Source organism: Colletotrichum higginsianum, chromosome 2 (assembly GCF_001672515.1).
Source record: "Colletotrichum higginsianum IMI 349063 chromosome 2, whole genome shotgun sequence".
NCBI classification, from domain to species: Eukaryota; Fungi; Ascomycota; class Sordariomycetes; order Glomerellales; family Glomerellaceae; genus Colletotrichum; species Colletotrichum higginsianum.
This window is the reverse complement of record NC_030955.1, coordinates 2,242,933-2,267,928: the sequence shown is the minus strand read 5'-3', so window position 1 is coordinate 2,267,928 and position 24,996 is coordinate 2,242,933. Positions and strand designations below refer to the sequence as shown.

General features: G+C 57.1%; 11 protein-coding genes across 11 annotated transcripts; 6 read left to right on the top strand and 5 right to left on the bottom strand.

Annotated features, from left to right (window-relative positions):
* Positions 1–1,045: 1,045 nt before the first annotated feature.
* CH63R_02443 (uncharacterized protein) lies at positions 1,046–2,008 on the top strand (the record flags this gene model as incomplete). Its single annotated transcript, XM_018297418.1, has 2 exons — positions 1,046–1,545; positions 1,660–2,008. The coding sequence occupies 2 exons, from the start codon at positions 1,046–1,048 to the stop codon at positions 2,006–2,008; spliced, it is 849 nt and encodes a 282-aa protein (XP_018162234.1).
* A 452-nt stretch (positions 2,009–2,460) lies between these two features.
* CH63R_02442 (GPI mannosyltransferase 4) lies at positions 2,461–4,375 on the bottom strand (the record flags this gene model as incomplete). Its single annotated transcript, XM_018297417.1, has 4 exons — positions 2,461–3,388; positions 3,445–3,572; positions 3,652–4,037; positions 4,267–4,375. The coding sequence occupies 4 exons, from the start codon at positions 4,373–4,375 to the stop codon at positions 2,461–2,463; spliced, it is 1,551 nt and encodes a 516-aa protein (XP_018162233.1).
* A 3,075-nt stretch (positions 4,376–7,450) lies between these two features.
* CH63R_02441 (uncharacterized protein) lies at positions 7,451–7,882 on the bottom strand (the record flags this gene model as incomplete). The annotated part of the gene is made up of 1 exon (XM_018297416.1): positions 7,451–7,882. One exon carries the CDS (start codon positions 7,880–7,882, stop codon positions 7,451–7,453), a length of 432 nt encoding a protein of 143 aa, XP_018162232.1.
* A 495-nt stretch (positions 7,883–8,377) lies between these two features.
* Positions 8,378–9,087, top strand: CH63R_02440 (E3 ubiquitin ligase complex SCF subunit scon-3; the record flags this gene model as incomplete). The annotated part of the gene is made up of 4 exons (XM_018297415.1): positions 8,378–8,444; positions 8,508–8,605; positions 8,680–8,850; positions 8,911–9,087. The coding sequence occupies 4 exons, from the start codon at positions 8,378–8,380 to the stop codon at positions 9,085–9,087; spliced, it is 513 nt and encodes a 170-aa protein (XP_018162231.1).
* A 1,313-nt stretch (positions 9,088–10,400) lies between these two features.
* On the bottom strand, positions 10,401–10,822 carry CH63R_02439 (60S ribosomal protein L39; the record flags this gene model as incomplete). Its single annotated transcript, XM_018297414.1, has 2 exons — positions 10,401–10,449; positions 10,578–10,822. 2 exons carry the CDS (start codon positions 10,820–10,822, stop codon positions 10,401–10,403), a joined length of 294 nt encoding a protein of 97 aa, XP_018162230.1.
* A 1,174-nt stretch (positions 10,823–11,996) lies between these two features.
* On the top strand, positions 11,997–12,913 carry CH63R_02438 (ADP-ribosylation factor family protein; the record flags this gene model as incomplete). Its single annotated transcript, XM_018297413.1, has 5 exons — positions 11,997–12,071; positions 12,204–12,242; positions 12,326–12,409; positions 12,490–12,813; positions 12,890–12,913. 5 exons carry the CDS (start codon positions 11,997–11,999, stop codon positions 12,911–12,913), a joined length of 546 nt encoding a protein of 181 aa, XP_018162229.1.
* Positions 12,914–13,640: 727 nt separating this feature from the next.
* Positions 13,641–14,164, top strand: CH63R_02437 (uncharacterized protein; the record flags this gene model as incomplete). The annotated part of the gene is made up of 2 exons (XM_018297412.1): positions 13,641–13,962; positions 14,016–14,164. 2 exons carry the CDS (start codon positions 13,641–13,643, stop codon positions 14,162–14,164), a joined length of 471 nt encoding a protein of 156 aa, XP_018162228.1.
* A 1,689-nt stretch (positions 14,165–15,853) lies between these two features.
* On the bottom strand, positions 15,854–16,357 carry CH63R_02436 (uncharacterized protein; the record flags this gene model as incomplete). Its single annotated transcript, XM_018297411.1, has 1 exon — positions 15,854–16,357. The coding sequence occupies one exon, from the start codon at positions 16,355–16,357 to the stop codon at positions 15,854–15,856; it is 504 nt and encodes a 167-aa protein (XP_018162227.1).
* A 1,310-nt stretch (positions 16,358–17,667) lies between these two features.
* Positions 17,668–19,592, top strand: CH63R_02435 (Catalase; the record flags this gene model as incomplete). The annotated part of the gene is made up of 5 exons (XM_018297410.1): positions 17,668–17,895; positions 17,983–18,216; positions 18,289–18,397; positions 18,443–19,107; positions 19,194–19,592. The coding sequence occupies 5 exons, from the start codon at positions 17,668–17,670 to the stop codon at positions 19,590–19,592; spliced, it is 1,635 nt and encodes a 544-aa protein (XP_018162226.1).
* Positions 19,593–20,104: 512 nt separating this feature from the next.
* CH63R_02434 (uncharacterized protein) lies at positions 20,105–20,679 on the bottom strand (the record flags this gene model as incomplete). Its single annotated transcript, XM_018297409.1, has 3 exons — positions 20,105–20,203; positions 20,382–20,447; positions 20,593–20,679. The coding sequence occupies 3 exons, from the start codon at positions 20,677–20,679 to the stop codon at positions 20,105–20,107; spliced, it is 252 nt and encodes an 83-aa protein (XP_018162225.1).
* Positions 20,680–23,375: 2,696 nt separating this feature from the next.
* CH63R_02433 (Major facilitator superfamily transporter) lies at positions 23,376–24,902 on the top strand (the record flags this gene model as incomplete). The annotated part of the gene is made up of 1 exon (XM_018297408.1): positions 23,376–24,902. The coding sequence occupies one exon, from the start codon at positions 23,376–23,378 to the stop codon at positions 24,900–24,902; it is 1,527 nt and encodes a 508-aa protein (XP_018162224.1).
* Positions 24,903–24,996: the final 94 nt, after the last annotated feature.

Here is a 24,996-nt window from a genome sequence, read left to right as displayed (position 1 = left end):
GGGTTACGCTAAGAGTCGTCCGTCTCGCGTTCCAATCCGTCGCCCGCGAATGCATTTGCATCCTGCCCTACCACACAGGAACCTACTTCGGGGCGAAGGGGCGAACCAGTATGTCTCGGGCAGCAAAGATGCTTATAATAGAGGAGGGGCAAGAGAAGGAGGGCTGCATACATTCCCACTCAAACCAAACTTCTGCCTGGCGGAACGGAACAGCAGCACTGAGAGTGCCACAAACTCGCCGTTGTATTCTTTTGCCACTTTTGTTCCTGGGATATCTACCCAAGGTACCTACCTACCTATACCAACCTTCATAGGTTACCCCCGGCGGAGGCAGCAGTTCCCGTTACTCCTGATCCTCTTTAGGGAAGCTGGAGAAATAAAAACCTGCCAGAAGGGGAGGGTTGTATTGAAGGAACATGCGAGGGCCAACCTAGCTACCTACCTGGTCAGCTAGCCCTGTTGGTGGTTTTATTGGCGCCGCTTCCCTCTCTCTTTTCTGACGTTTTCTACTTTATCCTTGTGCAAGCGCCATCCCTGAGAGGGAAGTGGTCTCTTTCCCATCGGGCCCTCTTTGCTCTTCCGGTTTCCTCATCTCCTCTTCTATCTTCCCTTCCTCATCACGGTGTTGACTAGCCTTCTGTTTCCTTTGTCCTATTCGATGGTCATCGCTTGGCCGTCGTGGTAAAGCACCATCGCCCATCTCCACGAAAATAAGAAAGGTCACCGGCCCCCAAGCCCACATCCGAACTACATCTCTTGGCGAGCTGGCACCGTCTCCATCAAAAAGAAAAGCAAAGAAAAGAAAAGGGAAGGAAAGGGAAAGGGAGGGGGCGGGACGGCTACCTTCCGGTCTACCTCGGAATACCTACAACTAATCCGAACGAGAGGGGTGTGCGCCAACGGGGAGAGGAGAAGGGCAGAAGATAGCAAGATTGTAAGAATCAGAGACGAAAACAAGAAGAAATACCCGAAATCAAAATCCACAAGCACGGCGAGCGAGTCTCCTGCTCGCCGCTTCCCCCTCTCCAACCAGCCAAAAGACATCATGAAGGAAGGGGAGAAGTATCTCAACATGGCGCACCACCAGCAGCAGCAACACCAGCAGCAGTACGACTCGGGCCTCGAGGTCGCCCACCCGGGCCCCTGGAGCCGTGAGGACTTCGCTCTCGCTGAGGTCGCGCCCTACGTCCACGTCGACGCCAAGACCGTCTCGACACCTCAGGTCGCCGACGACCCACTCTCGTGGCGCAACTACTACCACAAGCAGAACCCGGGCCTCGAGGTCGCGCCCTCGTCGTCCGTCTCCACCACGACCGCGGCAGCGTACGGCCAGCACCATCCGCCGGGCTATCACCACCCGCCGCCGACGTCGCCGGAGCCCAAGGCGATGGGCGCCGACGGCCGACGGAAGCTGTGCGGCGTGCGCCGGAGGCTCTGCTACGTCATCATGGGCGTCGCGATAGTCTTCGCCGTCGCGGCCATCGCCGTCGGCGTCGGCGTGGGTCTGGCGTTCGGGAGGCGGTCGCAGAGCGGCGGCTCGTCATCGTAAGTCTCACCCCCCCCCCCCCCCCCCGTTGTGTCTCTCAACCTATCCATCTCACGCCACTCCACTCACCACACGCCGGAATGACTCTCCTAATACTGACACGGTTCCCCCAGCGGCTCGAAAACAACCCCAGAATCAACAAAAACGGCAACGATAACCTGCCCGGCCTCAGACAACTCAACCTTCTCGGCGCAGAACGCTCCCGCCCGCCGCTTCCGGCTCCTCTGCGGCCACGACTTCAACTCGCAGGACGGCGCCATCGACCTCACCTCGGCCAACGCCACCACCATGGCCGCCTGCATCGACCTGTGCGCCGCCGAGGCCGCCTGCGTCGGCGCCGGCTGGGGCGACTACTACGGCAGCCACCTCTGCTGGATGAAGAGCCGGCTCGGGGAGATGAACGTCTCGGGGAACTGGCTCTTCGCCGTCGACGTCGACAAGACGGCCGCGGAGTCGGCGTAGGGCTCTCCGCGCGCTGCTGTCAGACGTCAACGAATGGTTGGATCTGGAAGAGAAATAGCCGGCAAGATGATGAATGGTACTGGTGGTGGGAGGCGTGTGTCAGGGAGAAGAGTAGTGGCGTCCATGGGGCGCTCGGGTTTGCGCTGGAGGGTCCCGCTGGTGATCAAGAAATGGGGAATAGCCTGTGAAATGGGACGACTAACGAACCTCTGCGTCTCGGAGAAAAAAGCAAGAGAGAAAACCGAGAACAACCCCGGCATGGACTGTAGTAGGATATCAAAACGGGCGACGACAATACGGCGCCCTCGGCGTCTTTGGGATATGGTTAGGCTGTGGGGGGGGGATACATGTACGATACCAGTTTCACTCCAGCTTCAGATCGGAGAGAGTAGTGTCATCAAACGTTCAAATTCTTTTCATTCATTACTTTTTTCTGGTATGTGTCCCGGCCTTCATTTGCAGCTCTTCGTCACCCGCCAGGCGACGAGACCGCGTCTGCCAACCACCCGCGCCAAGGTGTTCCAGATGCCGTCGTCGCCGAAATCAAGATCGTCGAGGTTCAGGTGTTGTCTGTATCGCCAAACCTCACGGAACCGCAGGCCCTTGAGACCCTTGTTGGAGAGGTAGGGGTCGATCCACGTCGCCGAAGCCGGCGCCATCAGGTACGTGCCGTTCTTCTCCTTCAGATATTCCGAGTTGCGTCGATCGGCGGGGGTATCGCACGTCGCGAGCTTGGTGAGCTCCTCGAGGAGCGCGTCGCCCTTCATGCCCATAACATCGCGTGTGGTGAGGACCTCGTTCTTGCCATTCAGTAACCATATGGGTGGCGTGTAAGTCTTCCACCAAACGGCTTGCGTCGCATCCGGCTGCTTGCTCAAAAAGACCTGGCCCGGCACTATGCCGCCCTGGTGGTAAACGCCCATCAGGATACCAAAGAAAATGTTGAAGAGAATCCAGGCGCCGACCCATACTCGGAGAAGGGTGCGGCTTCTGGGCACGTGGACTGACGAAAGAATGAGCGGGACAGTCGGCAACAGGAACCGGGCTTCTTGGTGCTGGAAGATAGACAACACAAAGACGCCCGAGATGGCCGAGTAGAGTCGAAGCGATACGTGCGGCTGAGTGAAGAGCAGAACCGCCGCCGGGCCGATCAGCATGGGGATATTGACGAGCAGGTGCTGGTACCAGGGGTGCAGGCCATGCTGTGCAAGGTTGTCTGAGTCAATGTTGTAGAGGAGGTTGTTGAGTGGCGTGATGACTGGTCGGGTGACAAGGTCTGTCCACTTTATGGGCTCGGGGAGGTAAAATGCCGTATCCAGGGTGATGGCGACCAAGGTGGTTGTGAGAGCGGCCAGCACCATGACGGTGAAAGAAAGGGGCCTGCCGGGCAGTTAGTGAGCGCATCCCTGATGTCACGATGCCAAGGATGGACCAACCGATTGATAAAATGGGGTATCAAGCGGAATCCAGGAATCAACAAGAATGCCGGGAAAGTAATCCTATTGAACAATCCAAATACGGCCACTATGCCGAGAATCGAAGAAGCAAGAAGTGATGATTGTTGCTAGAACAATAACAGAGGCATTATTAGCATATCCACAGGTGTCCACAAAGCTCTACCAAGGGAAGGGGGGGTCCCTTACCGGACTCTCGACAATGCGCTGGATCAAGACCAAGCACCATGCAACAACCAGACATTCAACCGAGTTCGAGAAGGTGTGTGTTTGGTAGGTCCAAGTGACATAGGACGAGGCAACCAGAAGCACAGCAACGCGACGGTGGCGTGGGGAGCTGATGAGCTCATGAATGGCCCAGTCCTCCAGCACGAAGCTAGTAACAAACATGAGCACTCGCAGTGTCCAAAAGACTGCGATGGGAGGGATCTCTCCGTCCTTGCCGTTGCCAATCCACAGCCATCGCAGCAGCAGCATAGGCAGGCCATACACAGGCCATAACGGGAAGACGCTTCGTATCGGGTGGTCGTTTGTAAATTCCCAGGTGTGTCGGACCGGGTAGCTAAAGATTTGGCCTGCGCCACGCCGTTAGTCTAGGTCTTCCGCAGCGAAAACAAACAGGCCAAATTGAGCCCAAACTCAATCCGAGCTCAGCGAAAGCTCAGGGAAGCTTGGGGAAGCTCCGTTGCGCAAAGCACAGAAGGGGGTCTGCCACCCACGCGAAGAGGACAACAAGTATGCAGCAACAGCGACAACAACAACAACAACAGCAGCAGCAGCAGCCGGGAATCAGGCCAGACCTACCTGCAATGACCTCTGGGCCTTGGAAATTCTCGTCGGGGTGAAGGTAGCTGGGCGACAGCGCAAACCACAGCCGGATCAACACCAGAAACAGGTATGTTCTCCGCCACATGGCTGGTACTGTTGCGAATGATTACGTAGTCGTCGGGAGTGCTGCGCGCAGTGAGAGCATCGGTTCGCGGCCAAGGGCAGGTGAATCGCAAGTCGGTCGCCGTCAGCAGGGGCAAGGTCGGCGGGAGGTTCGTTGCGAAAAGGAGTGTCGGCCGCAACGTCGCATCATCTGGAGGGAGAGTACATGCAAGAGGAGCAACTATGCGACTGTCGGCCAGGCGTGTAGGTGGGTTGGGAGTGAGTGAGGTGAAGGGGAAGAGCAAGAAATACGATCGAGCAGTAGAGAAAGGGAAAAGATTATTGCAAGGCCAAGTATCCGTATGGCGAGGGAGGTAAGAGAGAAGAAGTGCGCAGAAAGAAGCAAAAAGAAAACAAAAGCAATAATATGCTGCGCAAAGGAAGAACAGCTAAGGTAGGTAGGTGGTAGGTAGGGTGATGGTCAGGATCATTCTGCGCTGCTGACGCTGGGCGCTTAGTCCAATGTCCCAGCTCGTTGGGAGGGGCCCTTTTTTTGAGTACCCAGGTAGGTAGTCAGGTATCTAATGGTTGGTAAGGTTCCAGTTCCCAGTTCCCAAGCAATCGGCCCAGAACTATCCAGATGAAGGTGTATCCGCAATCTCGGAGACTAGCAGGCACATGGCCCCTGCTCTCGATTCTGTTTGGTGCTTCGGTGCTTCGGAGCTGTTCTTCTCGAGATGAGGTGTGAGCGAAGCAAGGGTGAGTGAAGTATGATTGAGGTCAGGCAGGAAGGCAAGAGTACGAAGACGAAGACGAAGGTGGGTGGGCGACCGTGGGTGGGTGTCATTTTTGCGAGGAAGGGAAAGACAGACACGATGCGATATCCCTCTTGCTCTCGCCTGCCCTGCCTTTGCTTGGTAAAATGCTTATTCCACGGCACACCTTACAGGCACAGGGATCGCCAGCCCGGTGCAGCTGTCCCATACCACGGTGCAGGTGCAGCGTGATGCGCGACGTGGCTGCTGGTGCTCGCCAAACCTGAGGAGTGAGACCTCTGGCCGAGAGAGCCCGCTGCAAGCCTGCAACGGCCCCCTGTTCCCTGCCAAGGTCCTCTCGCTAGGGCTCTCGGGTGGGAACGCTAGCCCCCAAAACGGGCAAGACGGAATAGCATCAGCGACCTTCCATTCTCTGATTTATTCATCCTCACCCTCCCTCGTCAAGCATCAGGGGGGGAGAGGGGAGGACAACACCCCTTTCCCCTGGCAGAGGCCAACCAGATAACACTCTGTCAGTCATCAGGTTTCTTGAACCATGGCCGTCAGATTGTATGGTTGTCATCATGCATCATTTGATCCATTTCCCATCTCCTCGACCTGGGAACAACTCGTCGACTTACTTCCTTGATGCCAACCCGTCTCTAGAGTAACAAACGCGCCACACACCGGTCGGGTTAACTAACCACCCCCCGTTCGTCCTGCGAGGGCCGATATCAGACGAACAGAATGACATTAGACCCCGGGGGAGGGGGCGCATCTTGCGCATCCGCGGCCGCGTCTGCGCCCTCGACGGAAGCTTCGGCTTGGCGGGCCCCTCGAGGTCCGATGCGCTATCCCATGGGGTTGGTCATCATGGATGACTGTCATCGCAGACGGAGGCCTAGGGCGACGCACCTCCGTGAAACCGGCCTAGCCATCGCTGTATATACTCCCGCCCAGCCTCAGTCTCGCACTCCAAGTTCCTGGCGCGACGCAAATGCCAGGAATGCTTTGCCATATGTCCCCATCCCCCAGTGTCTCGCGCCATCTAACTGCGCGTCATGAGACCAGCGGTTCCCCTGCTCGTCGTGGGGGTCGATTTCGTGGAGTAGACAGGCTTCTTTTAAGTGCATGCAGCTCGCTTTCGCCATCGGCCCTGGCTTGTCCCATCTCCCCCCGTCTTCTCCAGATTCCAGCCTGATGTTGGCTTCGGTACCGGGCCACATCCGTGACTTTTTCTGTGAGCGGACAACACTTATCCATGCCACGAGAGAGGAAAACAGGCCATCCCGTTCAGATGGCGAGGACAAACCTGACGGCTGACTGGACCGGCGTCGACAGCCTTGAATTTGGGACTACGTACACTTGCTATCCAGGGCCAGAGCCACTCGCCTGAGCGCCTTGTCTTCTCCGTACAACCGTTGGGCGGGTTGGTTGACGGTGCTCCGCCGGCACGGAAACGGAGGGGCCATAGACTCGACTTCGGTCTCGGTGCAGTCTGGATCGCGCCGAGTCTGCCTCGCCCGCTCTTTCTACCCCTGACGTAGCAGATATACCCAAGTCCAACAGCACCAAGCGTCTTCCTAGTGACCGGTGGCAGGGCCGTATGTTGCGCTCTCCGATTGGCCAGTTGGCATCGACAGCCCGTCATAAACATTTCGTTTAGGTTGTCCTTAACAGTTGCATCTTCTTACCTGGTACCTGCGGCGGGGAGAATGCGCTTTTCTCAAACTCGGTTCTCGTTAGAGGCGCTATGCAAGATCATGGGTTGACATATGGTCATGGGTTCTCTCTAAGGAGGCTTTGTCTTGACCTGTGTCATGAGACAGCAACGACAGTTGGAAACCCCGTTCCAGGCCCGATCATCGAGTACTTCGTCTGTATGGTGAAGTACTTTGGCAGGTCAATCTCACATCTCTATTGTAGGGGTTCGGCATCAAGAAAGCATGATAAGAGTCCACGATGCACACTGCGTACGTGGTTGTCCTGGGCCAGAAGATTGTCACAGGTGTGGTCAGAGAACGTCAACTTTCCATACTTATAGTGGCATTGTCACGCGGAGTCACTCTTTTTTATTTATTTTATTTTTACTGGTGCTTAGAACTGGTGCTTCGAACTGTTGCTGCTGCGCATCACGCCAGTTCTATCCGCCAGCGTACTTGGCTTGAGGCTTCAGGATATCAGAAACTCGAGCAGCCGACCTGGCATCCAACAACGTTCATTCGTTGGCCAAGTCGCCATGACTGGTTCAACTCCGAAGCGCATGCCCAAGTTACGTTGCGCAAAGCAGAGACGAAAACTCGACAATATGATGCCCAAAATATTCAATTCATCAAGTTTAATCAGTGTAGAAACCTATCAACTTAACTCCAGAAAGGGCTGAGCTGTGGCATCTGGCGGCCTGGTGGCAGCGGGGAACAAAGCCACTCTGCTGGTAAGCCGCAAATGGCATACAGCAGTCCGTGCCTTCCTTTCCCAGCTCCAGAACGTGTATGGCTTCGGGGAGGAGTCATCCAAGTGAGAGGGATATTTCCACCATGCTTCTGCCTAATGACCCCGGTACCCTGGATTGGAAGACACAGTGCTCTTAGAAATCCCCCTCCTTTCTCTCTCTCTCTCTCTCTTTCTTGGAATAGGTAGCTAGGTAGACTCTTCGACGGGTCGGATTTCCCACCTCGAAGCGCCATGCCTCTCATTGACCTGCATTTGAGCGGGGAACCTGAGTGGCCGGCGGATTTGCAATGCCCATGGACCAACTTCTCCAGGCAACCAAGGCTAATTGACCCACTTATCATCCAAGAACAAACTCTCTGAACCAACCAAAGTGCGTGCCTCCTGCCCTTTGCCTTCACTGCTTCTACCCTCTCCGGGTAGCCGCACCCTCTGTGCCTTCTTCTTCTCCACCAGCTGCCCCCCCAGCCTGAAAACCAACGTCAGCCCGCGAACGTGATTCAAAGGCCATCTCCGACCACAAATCACCTACTTACTTACCTCCCGTTTGTCGGTACCAAATCACCAACCCAAACGGAAACAGCCCGCAGTTACTTCCGCCCACGAACCCTTTACTTAGAGTTATCTTTCTCCGATATGTGAGTGAATGTCTATAACATACTCTAGCGACTGCCACCTCCGACCGACTACTTAATTCCCCCACCTTCCTCCACCAACAAACGGCCTCAGTCGATCAATCAATCAATTACCACTCGCCCGCTCGCCCATCGCAACCCATCACTTTCAAGCTGACGCTCCAGAAGATAGTATCCCACAGTCACCCATACATATCAGCTAAGATGGCCGCCGAAAAGAAGGACTCCAAGATCTGGGTGCAGTCCAACGACAACATCACCATTCCCGTCGGTACGTCAGACCCTTCACGCCACCACTCGGCCTTGTCGCGTTTTGCTGATTGGTGGACTATAGATCGCGTTGTCGCTGAGCGCTCCATGCTCATCAAGAACATGCTCGAGGATGTTGGCGACGATAGTATCAGCCAGGAGAACCCTATTCCCATCCCGAACGTACGTCTCGGTCCCGCCACCGCCGCCACCCCTTGCTTCACTTCTAGACAGTTCGCTAACTCTTTCCGTCGCAGGTGAACGAGGCTGTCCTTCGCAAGGTGATTGAGTGGTGCGAGCACCACCGCAACGATCCCGTCCAGACCCAGGATGATGAGAACGACGCTCGCAAGAAGACTACCGAGATTGAGGAGTGGGATCAGAAGTTTATGCAGGTTGACCAGGAGATGCTCTTTGAGATCATCCTTGTACGTTGCCCCCTCGTTCTGGCCCCAACTGGCAGCGTGCCCAAGCTGACGTCCGTCTAGGCCTCCAACTACCTGGACATCAAGCCCCTCCTCGACGTTGGCTGCAAGACGGTCGCCAACATGATCAAGGGCAAGTCCCCGGAGGAAATTCGTAAGACATTCAACATCACCAACGACTTTACGCCCGAGGAAGAGGAGCAGATTCGCCGTGAGAACGAGTGGGCCGAGGACCGATGAGACCCTCGGACGATTCGAGTGGCGGCCGGAGTATGGGTTCGAATCCCTCTTCGGATATCTCCCTCACTCCTAATGTGTGATGCATCGTACTCCGGCGTTTTATGACGATCGCTCTTTAATTCGGTTTCGGTTACCTGGAAAGTTTGAGGTTCGCTTCACAGGCCAGGCTTTGGGTGTTCATGGACAGGGACATCAGGATGGAGAACGACGCGGTCGATACATGACTGCCTCTTTCGAAGCAGATACGCTTCGCCGGTTGGTTTGCTAGACAGTCATAGCAAAGCAATTTCAGTGTTTATTCGCAAACAAATTTATCATGAGGCGGTGGGCAAGGATGGTGACAGCGACATGTGTGGCGGTGCTTCTCCCCTGTGCGGAGGGTGAATGCGCTACTCGCTGGCGCCAGACGCCAACGGAGGCTCGATCCTTTCATTACCCGTCGGACGTAAGCATATATCTCCTCTGGGCAGGAAGTCTTTTCAGTGTTGTGTTATCAGCTGCCTATTGAAAATGTATCAAGAGGTGTAGTGTAGCTAGCACACAGAACCAAGTGACTTCGTGGGGGCAAATACTGTCTCTCAGAGCGCTACAAAGTCCACCTAGGCAAAAAGATCTGTGGTACTATGCTTGTGGTAGTGACCCGATAATGCAAGATTCGGATTCCGGGCCATAAGGCGGTTTCGACAATTCATAGTGGCACCATAGCGGCCTAACACACGTTGCGGCCAGTCGCGGGGTTCCAGGCTTCTTTCGTCCCAGGGCCGAAAGCGCAGTTCATATTTCAACCAGGCGTGGACAATGTCTTCAATCTAGAATTGATTGGAAAGACGGACGAGTAGAGCGGATCGATATTTCGGCATATGTAGCCGAGCCCGATGGATGCAAGCAACGGCTAGTGGGAGCCACCAGGCCTCATACTTTCGAGGCCATCACCAAGACGCGGTTCAGACAGACGTGGGGAGTCGTTGGGGGCCTCGTGTCTTCGTTCAGAGGCATCAATGATTTTGCATTCCTTTCCCTATGACCGTAACATGCAATACGTAGAGTCTAGCCGAGCCGGGCATTCCCATTTTGTTTCCCCTCCCATCCTGTGTAGACTCCCCTTCCCCCCCACGAATCGGAACTCGTAGCCAGTGGGTATTCGTTTCGAGTCCGTCAGAGTGACCCCTCCCGGTTGTTAGAGGAAACCTCTCCCAAATTCGAGCGCGGTGTCGTCGTTTCGGTCGGCGGTGGCATGGAAGGACCAGGGGAAAAGCCCGCAAGGGTGTATGGCAAAGGGGGGGTTTTTGAAGAGAGAGAAGGACGCGAGTGGTTTAGATGCCGAGCTTGCTCTTGCGCCAGTGGCGTCTCTTCGCGTTGTAGCTGTGCCTGGTGTCAGTATTGTATTTGGAATGGAGGGGGTCGAGAATCTCTCGTCTGGTCCTTCTCCTTTCACGAAGGATTGAAAAAGGTGCCAGAGGAGCAACTATCGAAAGAGGGGTGTATCATACCGAATGGTGTTACCGGTGCGAAGACGGATCCATTGGGGGATAGGGCGGTTCTGCTTCTGCGCCTTGGCGAGCTTCTGCTTCGTGCGGAAAGTCTTGTGGCTCTGTATTCGTGAAAGGAACGTCAGCGTTCTGCTTCCGGGTATAAAATGTTTCTTCGTCGGCAACAGCCCCCCTCCTTCTTCGATGGTGATGATGTGTGTCGTCTCCCCGTTCGTCTCCGTTGCTGGTTTTCTCTCAAAGTCCATGAGCCCGCGCGATAGCGAAAAAATCGCGGGGTGCCTCCTCCATCATCCGGGTTTCCAGGTAAATTTCGACCGCGCGTGCGCGGGGAGAGGGGATATCACATCATCATCGTCGTCGTCGTCGAAAGGGGGCGCGAAGAGAGGGCGTGGACATCACGTACCGGCATTTTGACGGCTGTTGGCTGATCAAAGTGGTCGAGTCCTTTGGGTGCAGTTGTGCTCTCGATTGGGTTGCGGAGGAATTTCTCATTTCTAGAGAATTCGTGCGCACAGGAGGCGTACCGGGTTAGCGAGCCCGCAGTTGCCCTGATTGGCGGGCAGGGCATGCGGTGGGGTCGGTCACGCTTTCCAGAGGAGTCACTGCAGCAAGGCACTCGCCTCAGAGGCTCAGCCGAGTGTGGCTTTCACAGGGGTCTATGATTAGATAAGGAAGTGTTGACATATGTTGGAGACCTCAGGCACCTATGAAGAGTGCTTACGTGAAGCTCTAGAGTCTCGATGGGTACATGAGCCAAGTACCGACCAAGGCTCGGCGATCAGCAGTGGCACTGGCAGCTAGCGGACCCGTATGGACGCCCGGAGCCCAGAATTCCCATCCATGCATGTCTTAAAAACTGTCATTTAGGGGGGGCGGGAGGCAGGCACAGTGGCACTCCTGTAGTGCTGTAGCGGAAAACGGGTCTTCCCCCTCGGGGAGCAAGCCATCGAGAATCTTTTCCAACGGTTCTTTGTCCACTGGGCCGGAGAGACAAAAAAATAAATGGCTTGACGAAACGAAACGGCGATTTGGAACCAAAGGGGAAAGGGGACAGATAGACTCTGGGTCATTTCATTTTACCCCTGAACTTCAACACCCATCGTTGATTCCGCATTACCAATACGGATACTGTTCCTGCTTTGTACATAAGGCATCCGTACCCTGGCCTGCTAACTCACCATCTGACTCTCTGGAGCGGAGTTTCTCGTTTGCACTTCCGTCATTCTGGTATCGCCCCTTGGGAAACAAGCCACCTTTACTGCCACCTTTACTGCCACCATTTCACCCTCCAAACCTCCTGTCCCGAGGCCAACCGCGTACCTAGGCATTGTGACAGCATACCACTATTATCTCCTGTCGCAACGCTCCCGAACCCGCGACACCACCGCCCTTCAAGCCCTCCGAAGTTAATCTATCAAGATGGGCGCAAGCATGTCATGGCTTTCCGGCCTCTTGTGGTCCAAGAAGGAGATCCGGATATTGATCTTGGGACTGGTACGTCGCAACACACCGCACCGGGCAGTACCCATTCCCGCTGCTCTCCTCGAGACCCAAAAAACTAGAGAGAGAGAAAAGAAGACGGGCCCCGAAAAACGAGCGCAAAGGGCTGACAGATTCCAACTGTAGGATAACGCTGGCAAGACGACACTTCTGTACAGGTTGAAGGTGAGTCTGCGCTCCATACGAAGCCGCTAATCGCGCGCGCGCATGTGCAAACGGCGGCGAGACTAACCCCTTGGACTTTCTAGATCGGCGAGGTTGTCACCACGATCCCTACGATAGGATTCAACGTCGAGTCCGTCACATACAAAAACCTCAATTTTAACGTCTGGGTACGCGGAGACCGACCCTTCTTCTTGCAGCAGACATGCAAAGAGACTGACACAATCGCCCCGCGCGCTCTCGCCTGTAGGATCTAGGCGGTCAGACCAGCATCCGGCCGTACTGGCGGTGTTACTACGCCAACACGGCGGCCGTCATCTTCGTCGTCGACTCGACCGATATCGAGCGTCTGCAGACCGCCGCCGAGGAGCTGGGCGCCATGCTCAATGAGGAGGAGCTCAAGGATGCCTCGCTCCTCGTCTTCGCCAACAAGCAGGACCAGCCCGGCGCCAAGGGCGCGGGCGAGATCTCGGAGGCGCTGCGCCTGGGCGAGCTGCGCGACCGGAACTGGAGCATCATGGCCTGCTCCGCCGTCGACGGCAGCGGCGTTACAGAGGGCATGGACTGGCTTGTCGTACGTTGTTGTCCCGTCCCTCGATTTCCTTGGGGGGCGGTCCCTTTTCTTGACAGAGAGCGCTGACATCTTGTAGCAAACCGTCAACCAGGAGTCATAAACTCGGAGTTCCGACTTCGTGGATCCCATGCAGCGACCTCACCGATCAACCTTTATATATAACGCCCCTCACGATTTATAATACAGCCCTTTTTAGTTGGGTAGAGCTTGCGCAGCAACGTGTGTTTTGTCGACGTCTTCGATAGGGGAAGGGCATGCCTGGTGTGTCTTCCTGTCTAGAGACGAGGGCAGAGTACGGAAGAAGGAGGGCATTGGGGAAGTTTTTGCCAGCCAGCCCCGCGTGTGACCCATAACGTTGACGACTTTTTTTTATTGGGACGGGAGGGCTCTCGAACATGGATGGAGTGACACGTATGGCGCATATACTTTTCATGAGGCGATCAGAGATCCTGGGGAGACGAGGAAGAGAAAGAGAAAGAGAAAGAAACTCGATTTGATTCGTTCTTTTATCAGTTTATATGCTTCTAATGCCAGCACGGGGACGTCGTACCGCGTCCCTGGTTCTGTTCTGACACGGTCACTTCTTTCCCTAGATCTTGGCAGTATGGCGTTCAGAAGGATCTCACGAGGTCATGACGATGAGCTGGTTTTCATATACTTAGAGTAAACTACCGACGAGAAGCAACACCGGGGTTTCTTTTTTTCTTTAAAAAAACATCAGTGAGCGGCTGATCCTCATATGAAGGGTCTCATTCTCTACCTAAACCAGCAACGCAGCCACCGCTCCGAAAACCGCCGCAACAACCCCCGGCCGGCCGGCGGCCGCCATGCCCGTCTTGGGAGGAATCGAGGTGGGTGTGTCGGACGACACGAGCGAGGTGGGACAAGGCGTTCCCTCGTTCTCGGAGGGCACCCTCTTAGCGACGGGCTCCCTGAAGACGCACGTTGGCGGTTGCCCGGCGCCCGTCGACGTCGGCTGCGAGACGGCAGATGATGGCCGCGTCTGGATCGTCCGCGTCCGCGTTGCTGTGGATGAGACCGTTATGGCCGGGGAGTGGGACGTGGTGGATGGCGGTGGGGTTGACGACGAGGGGGGCGGGGTGGCCGGAGGCGAGGATGAGGATGAGGATGAGGATGAGGAAGGGGAGGGTCTGTTGTTGTTTGGCGGGGTGAGGCAGCCAGCCTTCTTTGTCGGGCCGCAGGTCTGAGTGCTCTCGCAGGACCAGAAGTCGGGGGTGAGGGGGTCGTTGCAGCAACGATGAGTAGCTTGGACGCAGAAGGGACCGCAGGCGATGGTGTCCCCCGGGCAGAAGACTTCGTCGTCGCCGTCGCCGTCCGCGGGTGGGGTTGAGGTGGGTGCCGGCGTTGCTGCCGCGAGTGAGAGGAGGGAGAGGAGGAAAAGGGGCTTTGCGAGGTGCATGCTGGGCGGGTTTTCTGGGGGGGGGGGGGGGCGTCTACGGCTTGAACTGAAAGTGTTGGTATGAGGTTGTTGATGATAAATATGTTCGTCTTCGGGCATTAAAAGTCGACATATATGGGATTTCGAGCAGAAGGCTAGGGGTCCTTAGGACTCTCACTGCTAGTACAGAGAGAAAACGATATAACAAATGGGATTTCGATCTTGTCATCAATGAGGCCTGCTCCCCACGACGAAGAAGGGTCCCCTTTTTATAACACCCCCAAGACCGATGGACGTCTGCTGTGAATCACAGATGCGTATGCGACGGTGAATCACGAATGCAAAGCGGCGGTGGAGTAGACTCATGTTTGCTCACAATCACGTCCCCTCCTCGCCTTGTGGACAGACGACGGCGACGACAACGACGACGACGTTCGGGCCCGGGTCGGATGCGGGTGTGACGTTGCCCTCTCCCGTTGCGGAGAGTTTGCCACGTTCGTCCAGGCCTCCCCGCTTGTCCGTCAACCTTTTTGAGCATCACGCATCGCGTGTCGCGAGTGTCGTGTTTCGTGTTTCGTAGGATTTCGGGGGGTTGTGGACGATGAGGGCGTGGATACGTCCGGTTCGTCTGCCATGGTTCTCCGTTTCGTCGAGTTGGAGGAGGAACATGCGGTCACAGTCTAGACAGAAAATGCATCCAGGTTTCATACATAGGCGACCGTCGACCTCCCCCAACCCGCGTGTTACAAACGTGTTGGTGACTTTGCTTACCCCATCTCTTTACAGAGTTGGGAACGGGTTTCCAAAGGTATCTTCTGTCAACTGCGTACCCAGGCCGGGACGGCTGTGAGATTCGTCCGCAGATTCGCGACGGTAAGCGGATCAACCCAGCGAGCGTTGCGGCGAACCACGGCCCTGTGGCCTCCGCCAAGGGTGCCCGACGGAAACGACTCTTTACAAGAGCTGTTGTCACAATCAGCTTTGCCTGGTACGTAACAACCCTAGGTTGTCTGCGGCAACCCCGGGGCGGACATCTCGTCTCTGTTCAAGTGAGACTCGTTGGCGGAATCTTCCATGAACATTGTTTGTGGTACTCGCTTTACACTCAGAATCCTGCGCTTGTACCAGTGCACGTTGGTGGGAGATTTCGTTTTCTTCCCATGAGTTCGGCACTGGGGTGATCTTCATCTCTCATTGCATTAGCAGACTTGCGATATGTCTATGTCATTCGGTCGATGTCAACGTTGACAGGTGTGAGACTGGAGGCGCAAACAGATTCATGTTGAGACTTGGACGTGATGGTTTCCCCACGTTGACTTTGGGCACGATGTTTGAAGACTCTCTTGCCGTTGTTGTACGGCATTCGCCCAGTGAAAATCAGAGGATGAACCCTTCACTTCAAAATCACCTGCAAACACATACAATAGTAATGCTGTAAGACGTTGTACGGCAAGACGCGGTGGTCTGCCACTTCCCGCTGACAGGGCCGTCTGACAGGTGTCATCGGTGGTCCGGCGGGTCGGTCCCACCGTCGCTTTCCTCGGAACGACTTCGCTTTCGGAACGCTTTTCCGTGAGCCGAATCGGAACCTGCCTCGTACTAGCTGGCCAATGTCGACTTCTCCCAAGGTTACTCTGTTCCCTACGGCGGCGGCGGCGGCTGCATGGGTGGCTTTGCGATATGCATCGAACCCTCCTCTTCTTGAAACGTACTTTGTGGTGCTACAAAAGACCTGGGATCAACGGCGTCAAAAACACCAAGTCCGTGAAAGAACCCGGACACCCCCGGGATATCGCCGAGGTGCGATGTCTCAGCCCTCGGCGTCCTCGGCGCTTGGCCGACTTGCGCCGTTCCAAAGCAGAGCCCGGGAAACCCGCCGATCTTCTGCGGGCTCGTGAGCCGAGCCTGCAAAGAACCATGTGACACCGCGACTTGCCTGGACCTCGGCGGCTGCGCAAGAGTCTCTGGCGCAGACGCGACTTTGCCGTGGAACGCTCTGCGCGATCTCGGCGATAACACAATCTCCTCTGGCTGCTGCTGCTGGTCCTGCGCTCCACTCTCCTCCCCCAGGCCGAGGGAGAAGCCATTGTCGATGGGGCACCGCCGGCTTGGACTGCCTTTTTGGGGCCGGCCCAGTGATGTCATGGCAGCTTGCGTCCGCCTACTCCCGATTCGGGCAAAAAACACGAGGTGAGCCGAGGCGGTCGGTGAGCTGGTTCGGTGAAGCGAAGCGGAATGTTTTGTCGTTGATGGGAGACGGAATCCCCGGGCCCGGGCTATGAAGGGAACTCGGGTTCACGCCAGACCTTCATCCAAACGCCGAAAATGGTTTGCCTCTTGACAGGCAATTGCAGATCAAACGGCTAACAAGTGAACCAACATGGCGTTTGCATTTGAGCCTGCCTTCCGGTGCTTGGCTCAGCCGTCGAGGTGCATGTAAGTGGCCTGATGGATGAGCCCCAGGAGCACCGGCATGTCCATGCTGCGCCGTGTCCCCCGCCCTTTCTCCCGCGAGATCTCTGCGAGTTTTCTCCGCATGGCCAAAAGGCTCGAGTCTCTCCCAACCCGACGTCAACGCATCCAAACATGTCCTCATCCCTTCCCCCCCCCCCCGCAACATCTGGGGAGGTCAGCCAGACCGGGTCATGACTGGTGCACCCGGCAAAGACCAACTTGGCAGTGGGTGGTGGGACCCCCGCCGTTGTCGGAAGGGCCCAGTGACGCAGGAAGAAGGCAGCCTGACTTGAGACTTTGAATCATGTCGCGGGTTGCTCGATATTGCGACAACTTTTTACACATCGTAGCCTCTTACACCTAGGCTGAAGTTGAATCCCGAGCAAGACCATGTAAAAAAGTCGCCGCCATTCCAGAAGCAATACTGCTGATGGAGGTAGACGCAGGGGTGGAGCTCCATATGGAGTGGATAGTAGCCAAAAGACTACTACGTAGGAAATCTCGCGATGGACCCCCCCCCCCCCCCCCCCCTTCCCCCCGGTGGACCTCGGCCTCCTCAAGCTTGCATTCACCGGCCCTCCTATTGGCCGCGTGTCCCCGCCAGAGCTTCGCAAACCTGGCATGTCGTGCCCTGGGGCTTCTGTTTCTGCTTCGTAACTTGGCCGCCCTGAGTGGGAGGAGAGCTTCTGGAGACTGGGCTCCAAGAGCCAAAAGAAACTGGAGCGGCTGGTGAAAAGACAGAGAGAGAGAGGGGCCGAGGTGCTTGCCGGGAGGGAGGGAGGGTCCCGCCGTCTTTTCGCTTTTCCTTTTGCAGTACGGATAGAGAATTAGATTAGTATTTATTCATATTCCCCCCCTGGTGACCCTCCTTGATCCGTCTTAGGATCTGACTTGCCATTTGCCATCCTGTGTTTGTCCGTCATCATCACCAATACCAACTCGAATCCTCCCCTCCTCCTTACACACGAACACGAACACGAGAAACCAGACCGACGACCAAGATGGGTTCCGACGAGAAACCCCCTTCCACCTACCGGTACAACGAGAAGCCGACTTACACTACGTCCAATGGCGCCCCCGTCGAGAACCCCCAGGCGTGGCAGCGCATCGGTCCCCAGGGCCCTCTGCTGCTGCAGGACTTCCACCTGATCGACCTGCTGGCTCACTTTGACCGCGAGCGCATCCCCGAGCGCGTCGTCCACGCCAAGGGCGCCGGTGCTTACGGCGAGGTTCGTTACTGAATCTCCCCTGTCGATAAAAAAATGAGAACCGTCTGTGAAGAGAGTGAGGAGACGCTGACGATGACCGGCCTGCAGTTCGAGGTCACCCACGACATCAGCGACATCTGCTCCATCGACATGCTCAGCAAGGTCGGCAAGAAGACCAAGGCTCTTGCCCGCTTCTCGACCGTCGGCGGCGAGAAGGGCTCCGCCGACTCGGCGCGCGACCCCCGCGGCTTCTCTGTCAAGTTCTACACGGACGAGGGCAACTGGGACTGGGTCTACAACAACACGCCCATTTTCTTCATCCGCGATCCCGTCAAGTTCCCGGTAATTTGATCTATTGGGAGGGAGTCTTTGGCTTTCTCTTCCTTCAGGCGTTGGTCTAACGTTGTTTTCCAGGTGTTCATCCACACCCAGAAGCGCCACCCGCAGACCAATCTCAAGGATGCCACCATGGTAAGTCTCACCACCCACCCTCGACGGGATTCACTTCTAACTCGGCCAGATGGTAAGCGATGACCTCCAAACCTGCCGTGCGCCGTCTTATTAACAGGCGAAACGTTCGATTACTGGACGAAAAACCAGGAGTGCATTCATCAGTTGATGCACCTCTTCTCCGACCGCGGCACCCCCTACTCGTACCGCCACATGAACGGTTACTCGGGCCACACGCACAAGTGGACCAAGCCCGACGGCTCCTTCGTCTACGTCCAGATCCACCTCAAGACGGACCAGGGCAACAAGACCTTCACCAACGAAGAGGCCGGCAAGATGGCCTCCGAGAACCCCGACTGGCACACCCAGGACCTGTTCGAGGCCATCGAGAAGGGCGAGCACCCGAGCTGGACCGTCTACGTCCAGACCCTGACGCCCGAGCAGGCCCAGAAGTTCAAGTGGAACGTCTTCGACCTGACCAAGGTCTGGCCGCAGAGCGAGGTGCCCCTGCGGCCCTTTGGCAAGCTCACCCTCAACAGGAACCCCGAGAACTATTTCGCCGAGATAGAGCAGGCTGCCTTCTCGCCGTCCCACCTCGTCCCGGGCGTCGAGCCCACCGCCGACCCCGTCCTGCAGTCGCGCCTGTTCTCCTACCCGGACACCCACCGCCACCGTCTTGGCGTCAACTATCAACAGATCCCCGTCAACGCGCCCCTCAACGCCTTCAACCCCTTCCAGAGGGACGGCGCCATGGCCGTCAACGGCAACTACGGCGCGAACCCGGTACGCTCCCCCCCCCCTTTCCCTTCCCGTCCATGGGGATATGGTACCAAGATCGAATCAAACGCCACTGACCCGACTTCCTGCAGAACTACGCCTCGACCTTCCGCCCCCTGGAGTACAAGCCTGTCAAGGCCGTCAACACGCCGCACGAGAAGTGGGCCGGCGAGGTCGTCACCGACCTCTTCGGCCCCGTCAAGCCCGAGGACTACGAGCAGGCCCTCGGCCTCTGGAAGGTCCTCGGCCGCCAGGAGGGCCAGCAGAAGAACTTCGTGTCCAACATCTCCGGCGCCCTCGCCGGCGCCCACCCGGACGTCCGCGCGCGCACCTACGACATGTTCTCGCGTGTCACCCCTGATCTCGGCGCCGCCATCAAGAAGGAGACGGAGAAGATTGCCGCGTACGTGAAGGAGAGGGGTGTCTCGTTAGTCGGATGCGATGCTGACCGTCGTGATAGGCCTGCCAAGGACGTCCGCTCCAAGCTGTGAGTGGGAGGTGGAACGTTTTGAATGTGAGGTGTATAAGAGAAAACGGGAGGCCGGTGCCCCCCCCGTGTAAGTGCCGGCGCGGTAAGATAAAGGGTTAGTTGAGAGATCGTAGCGGGCCGTGGACTGTCACGAGAGCGATGTAAGACAAGCTCTGAATACCCCCCCACCTATGTAGGGAAAAAATGGAGAAAAAAGTACAATTGTTCAATGACGGTATTCTACAAAAGTGTGACAGAAAGAGAAGAAGAAAACAAACGTCTCAGGCATGGAACCCGATGCCCTGGTATATGATGGTGTATACGCCTTATTTCCCCAGCCACAAAAAAAAAAAGCCACTTCCCTATGTCCATATATCGACCACCTCCTTTTGTCCCTGCTGCCCAGACTCGGTTCGATCCGCCCACGCACGTGTCTCGTTACGGGGGGCGGCGACATCGATCTCTTCTCTCGAAGCCGACAACCTCGAGGAGCCCCCGTCGACTCGGCGAGTTGGGAAAAGGGAGGGTTGCCCACTAGCAGCAGCAGCAGCAGCAGTCGCAGCACTCGTAGCAGCAGAGGCCGGCGCAGATCCCGCAGCAGACGGCCTTGAGGAAGCGGGGGTCGTCGATTAGCTATTGCGCTTGGCGGAGAGGGAACTCTCGCGCATCAGCGTCCCCGGCCTTTTTCTTCTTCTTCTCGCGCAAGGACGTTTGGAAGTTTTCAGAGGTTTGTAGGGGAGTTTGAAGGCGAGTTTGGGGGGAAGGGAGGGGGGGGTGGGGGGAGGATATTGATTGGGGTTTGTCAACTTACTCCGCCATCGCCGCCTCCGCCGCGCAGGTTCATCGTATGGTCCATCGTCATGGGCTGGTTCGGGCGCTGTTTGGTCGACGGTCAGCTCATGTTGGAACTCGACAACATTGGGCTGCACAGTCGTGTGCACAGGAGCCGAACGGGTGGGAGAGGGGAAGGGGAAGGGTGTAAAAGAAGAAGCCGAAGCAAAGACTTCGGGCTGGGAACTCACAGGTTGCTCGGCGCTGAAGCTGCGTTCTGAGAGCACGGCTGGCGCGGGCTCTCTTGGCATCTGATTGTACTCGATCTGGCCCGACATTTTCTTTTTTTGGGTAGGTAGATTAGGGATTATAGCGGCGCAGCGTTTCTAGGTGGAAGATGCGGTGACCCTCGTCTTGTTTGGTTATGTGTTTTCCTTTTTGTCGTGCTGGCTTCTCGGATTCGACTCCGGTGTTCTAACGAGGGTGGTGGGCGGTTGTATGAATGTATATAAAAGACGTTGAGCAAAGGGTGTGGGAGGAGGGGGAGGTGTTTTCAGGTAAAAACCAAAGAAGAACAAGGTCGTCACACAGATGGACGTGCGGGACGGCGATCGATCCCTTTATCAACGGCGAGGAAGAACGAACGGCATGGAATAAGAGTTGGGAAACCGAGTCTGAGGTGCGTGTCCCCACGGTCCCGGGGCCACCCCTTCTGCATGACGGAGAGGGCAGACCAGACCAGGCTGACGAAGGGGAATGCAAGCAAACGAGATGCAAGGATGGACGAGGCTTAGATCAGGCGGTCCACCGGTTCGGTGTGTTTGAAGGTTTTGGGAGTTCCAGCTGCCGATACCGATCGACGCAAGTACATACACATACGTACGTACATACCTACACTAACAAATACGATATACGCGGAACGCCTCCTCTCTTCCCCGTTCGGTACGTTACATACCTTCCTACGCAAGAAACCCCCTCCCGCGGTGAGGACACACCGTGTGGCAGTGTGGCATGGGGCTCGGGATACCCTTCCCAACGGTCCTGCGCTGAGACAGGGCTTGCGCCTGACCTCGTGGTTGTGCACAGCACTCGAAGATGACCGGAGGGAGGGGGGTCCCCGATTGCGAGAGGGGATGGGTGGAATGACCCCAGCGGAGGGGCCGCGAGCGAGATACCGAGTGCGGGATGCGTTGGTACATGGCTATGGAAAGCCGCTCGAGGTCGCACGGTGGCAGCACTAATAAGCAGGAGGGAGAGAGAGAGAGAGAGAGAGATAGAGAGTTTGTTGACGGCCTTACATCACTCCCGCTGGCAAAGGGGATGACTCAAAATTCTTTTCGGTGTCTGGGTGCTCGTTCGTCCTGCCTGAGTTCATGCAGCGCTGGCGAAAAGATCCGATGTTTTGTTGGGGGGGGGGGGGCGCAGATGCGCAGCACCTGGCCTGATGGCACGGCCTATTTTAAGGCTTTGCTAGTTTATTCTAGATTGTCTCGAGAGAGAGCCCTAGAACGCCGTCTCCGTGGGTGGATGCGAGGTAGCATGGCTCCGCGGTGACAAGTGGGCTTCTCTTTAAATGACCCCGGGGATCCCGATCGAGCGGGATCGCGCGATGCTGACTCGTCGCCAATCAATGAACACCCCGCGCGTGACGAATGAACTGCTTTGGGGAGGGGCCGTTCTTGCTGTGCAGAACTCGAGCTGCGGTTCGGCGTGGTATTCTGTGGGTGCTAGCTATGTATAGGTGCAGTATAGGTGCAGGGAAGCGAAGACTAAGGGGTTTCAGTGTTTCTTCAGCCTCTCCAGCTGGCGTTGACGGAACCCGACTCCAGAGGAACATTCTGTTTCTGGCGTCGTAGCAAGATGCTTTGAGGCGCCGCGAGGGGCAGGGTACTGGGTAGGCCTGCCGAGCTCTTGGATTCGACTCGAAACAACGCGAATTGGGACGGCGGACCCAATGGGATGAGGGGCTGGGAATTCGCACAATGCGAGGCCAGGAAGACAACGTTCGATATGTTGCTACACTGGGACAATCAGTCTGTTCTGGCTCCGGATACTGAGCTTGCTTACGCATCAAGGTGCGTTCGTACGCGTGTATTCTGTCCGACCGGTACCTCGATTCCATCAACGACTGCTGCGTCGCCATTGAGAGCTCCAATACACTTGGTGACAGCTTCCGGTGAGGGCTTTTGATGACTGTTTCCATAGTCTCCAGACAAGTCGAAAAATTATAGGGCGGTTTCAATGGAACAGCCACACTTATTCGAAGTCAAGAACACGAATTTCAACAAGTTGCCGCTGGCTGCCGCACTGGACATCCGGGCCACGGAGTCGGTCGGAACCGGTCAGTGGGTCTTCTCACCCCGAAGCGCCGGGTCCGCGAGTGTCTCGGCAGCAAACGATCGCCGAGACATGGCCGGTGGCTCTTTGCCTTGGCGTGGCATTCCAGTGGAGGGGCGAAGACGCAGCCCAAGAAACCATCTTTTGGCGTTCTGAAGAGGCCCTTGTTGCTAAATTGCTTTTTGAGATATGTTCCACTCGAACACGACCAACGCCTCTGTTAAAGAATTTGGGGGCTGCGGAAAGAAAGGAGAAGCCTCCATGCCGTCTTTGAAAATCATCCCCTACCCCCGTCACAGCGCTCCATATAACCACTGAAAGCTCAAGACCCTTGACATGAATCCCATGAGGGAGTGAGAAGACGATCGGGCTCAATACAGATGCGCCCCTGAATTCTATTGGACCCCCCCCCCTCAATCCCCTCCTGCAGCAGGGTTTAGCGTGTGCTCCAGCATGTGCTTATGTAGGTACGGATTGGGGTTTTTGTGTCTGCCAATCGCCCTTGTGCCGACAAGTCACCGGTAGGGCGTGGTGTGGATTCGCGCCGAGACACTGACATGAGCCCCCTCAACCGCTGCAGCAATTCGGGTCTTTAAAGCCGTTGCCCCAACCATCTACTTACGGGTTCCGGTTTTCGTAGGAGCATCGAAGGACCGGACAAGGGTCAGGGAACTGCATTCAGCCATAATTGCCCACCATGTCGACGCAGACCGAGCTCCAACACCTCACCCCGGAGACAAAGATCCCGACCCCCGCCAAGACGCCGGCGACATCGCCGCCCCGGGACCCGTACTCGGCCGCCGAGTCCGGTAGTGGCAACGACAACGACAACGACAACGACACCGGCAATGACCCCCACCGCGCGAGCCACGAGTTCTCCTCCCTCCCGCCCGTCGACGGCGGCAGGCGGGCCTGGCTCTTCCTCGCCGCCTGCTTCGCCGTCGAGATGCTCGTCTGGGGGTTTCCCTTTGCCTTTGGCGTCTTCCAGAGCCACTACTCGACGAACCCGCCGTTCGCCGGCCAGCCCAACATCGCCGTCATCGGGACCTGTTCCATGGTATGTATGTCCTTGGGTTCTGTGGGACCCCTTGACGAGATGCGTTATACTGACAACGAGACAACCCCCCTCACCCAGGGGATCATGTACCTCTCCGGCCCCGTCGTCATCGGCCTCCTCCGCATGTTCCCCCGCGAGTCCCGCCACGCGCCCATCCTCGGCCTGATCGTCATGTGCGTCGCCCTCGCCGCTTCCTCCTTCTCCCGCACCGTCACCCACCTCATCGTCACCCAGGGCGTCCTCTACGCCGTCGGCGGCGCCATCGCCTACTGCCCCTGCATCCTCTACATCGACCAGTGGTTCGTCCGCCGCAAGGGGTTCGCCTACGGCGTCATGTGGTCCGGCACCGGCCTCGCCGGCGTCGTCCTGCCGCTCATGATGGAGCACCTCCTCGGCCGCATGGGCTTCCGCACCACCCTCCGCCTGTGGTCCGGCCTGCTCTTCGCCCTCACGGCGCCGCTGGCCTTCTTCATCAAGCCGAGGCTGCCCGCGTCGTCGACGACGCACGCGACGCCGGCGACGCACGCGCGCCCCTTCAGCAACCTGCGCTTCGCCCTGAGCCGCCCCTTCGCCCTGCACCAGGCCGCCAACGTCGTCGAGGCGCTGGGCTTCTTCCTGCCGGGCATCTACCTCCCCTCGTACGCGCAGTCCGCCCTCGGTGCCTCGGCCTACGCCTCGGCCCTGACGATCCTCCTCGTCAACGTCGCCTCCGTCGTCGGCTGCGTCGCCATGGGGTCCCTCGTCGACCGCGTCTCGGCTCCGTCGTGCCTGATGCTCGCCAGCGCGGGCGCGACCCTCGGCACGTTCCTCGCGTGGGGGTTCTCGTCGACCCTCGGCGTGCTGTACGCCTTCTGCGTCGTGTACGGGCTGTTCGCCGGCGCGTACACGTCGGCGTGGCCGGGCATCATGAAGGTCGTCGTCGAGCACGAGCGCGCGAGGGAGCGCGGCGTCGACCCGAGCATGGTGTTTGGCATGTTGGCCGCGGGGCGGGGGATCGGGAACGTCATCTCGGGCCCGCTCAGCGAGGCGCTGATCAAGGGTGCCCCGTGGAAGGGGGAGGCCGGGTTCGGGTACGGCAGCGGCTACGGGACGTTGATCGTCTTCACGGGCGTCACCGCGCTCGCGGGGGGAGCCAGCTTCGTGTGGAAGAGGCTCGGGTGGATGTGAGTGTTGCTCCGAGGCACAGTCGCAGGCGCAATGGAATGGACTAGTCAGGAAAAGGTGTCCGATTTCTCTAAGATAAATAACAGCCAAATGATCC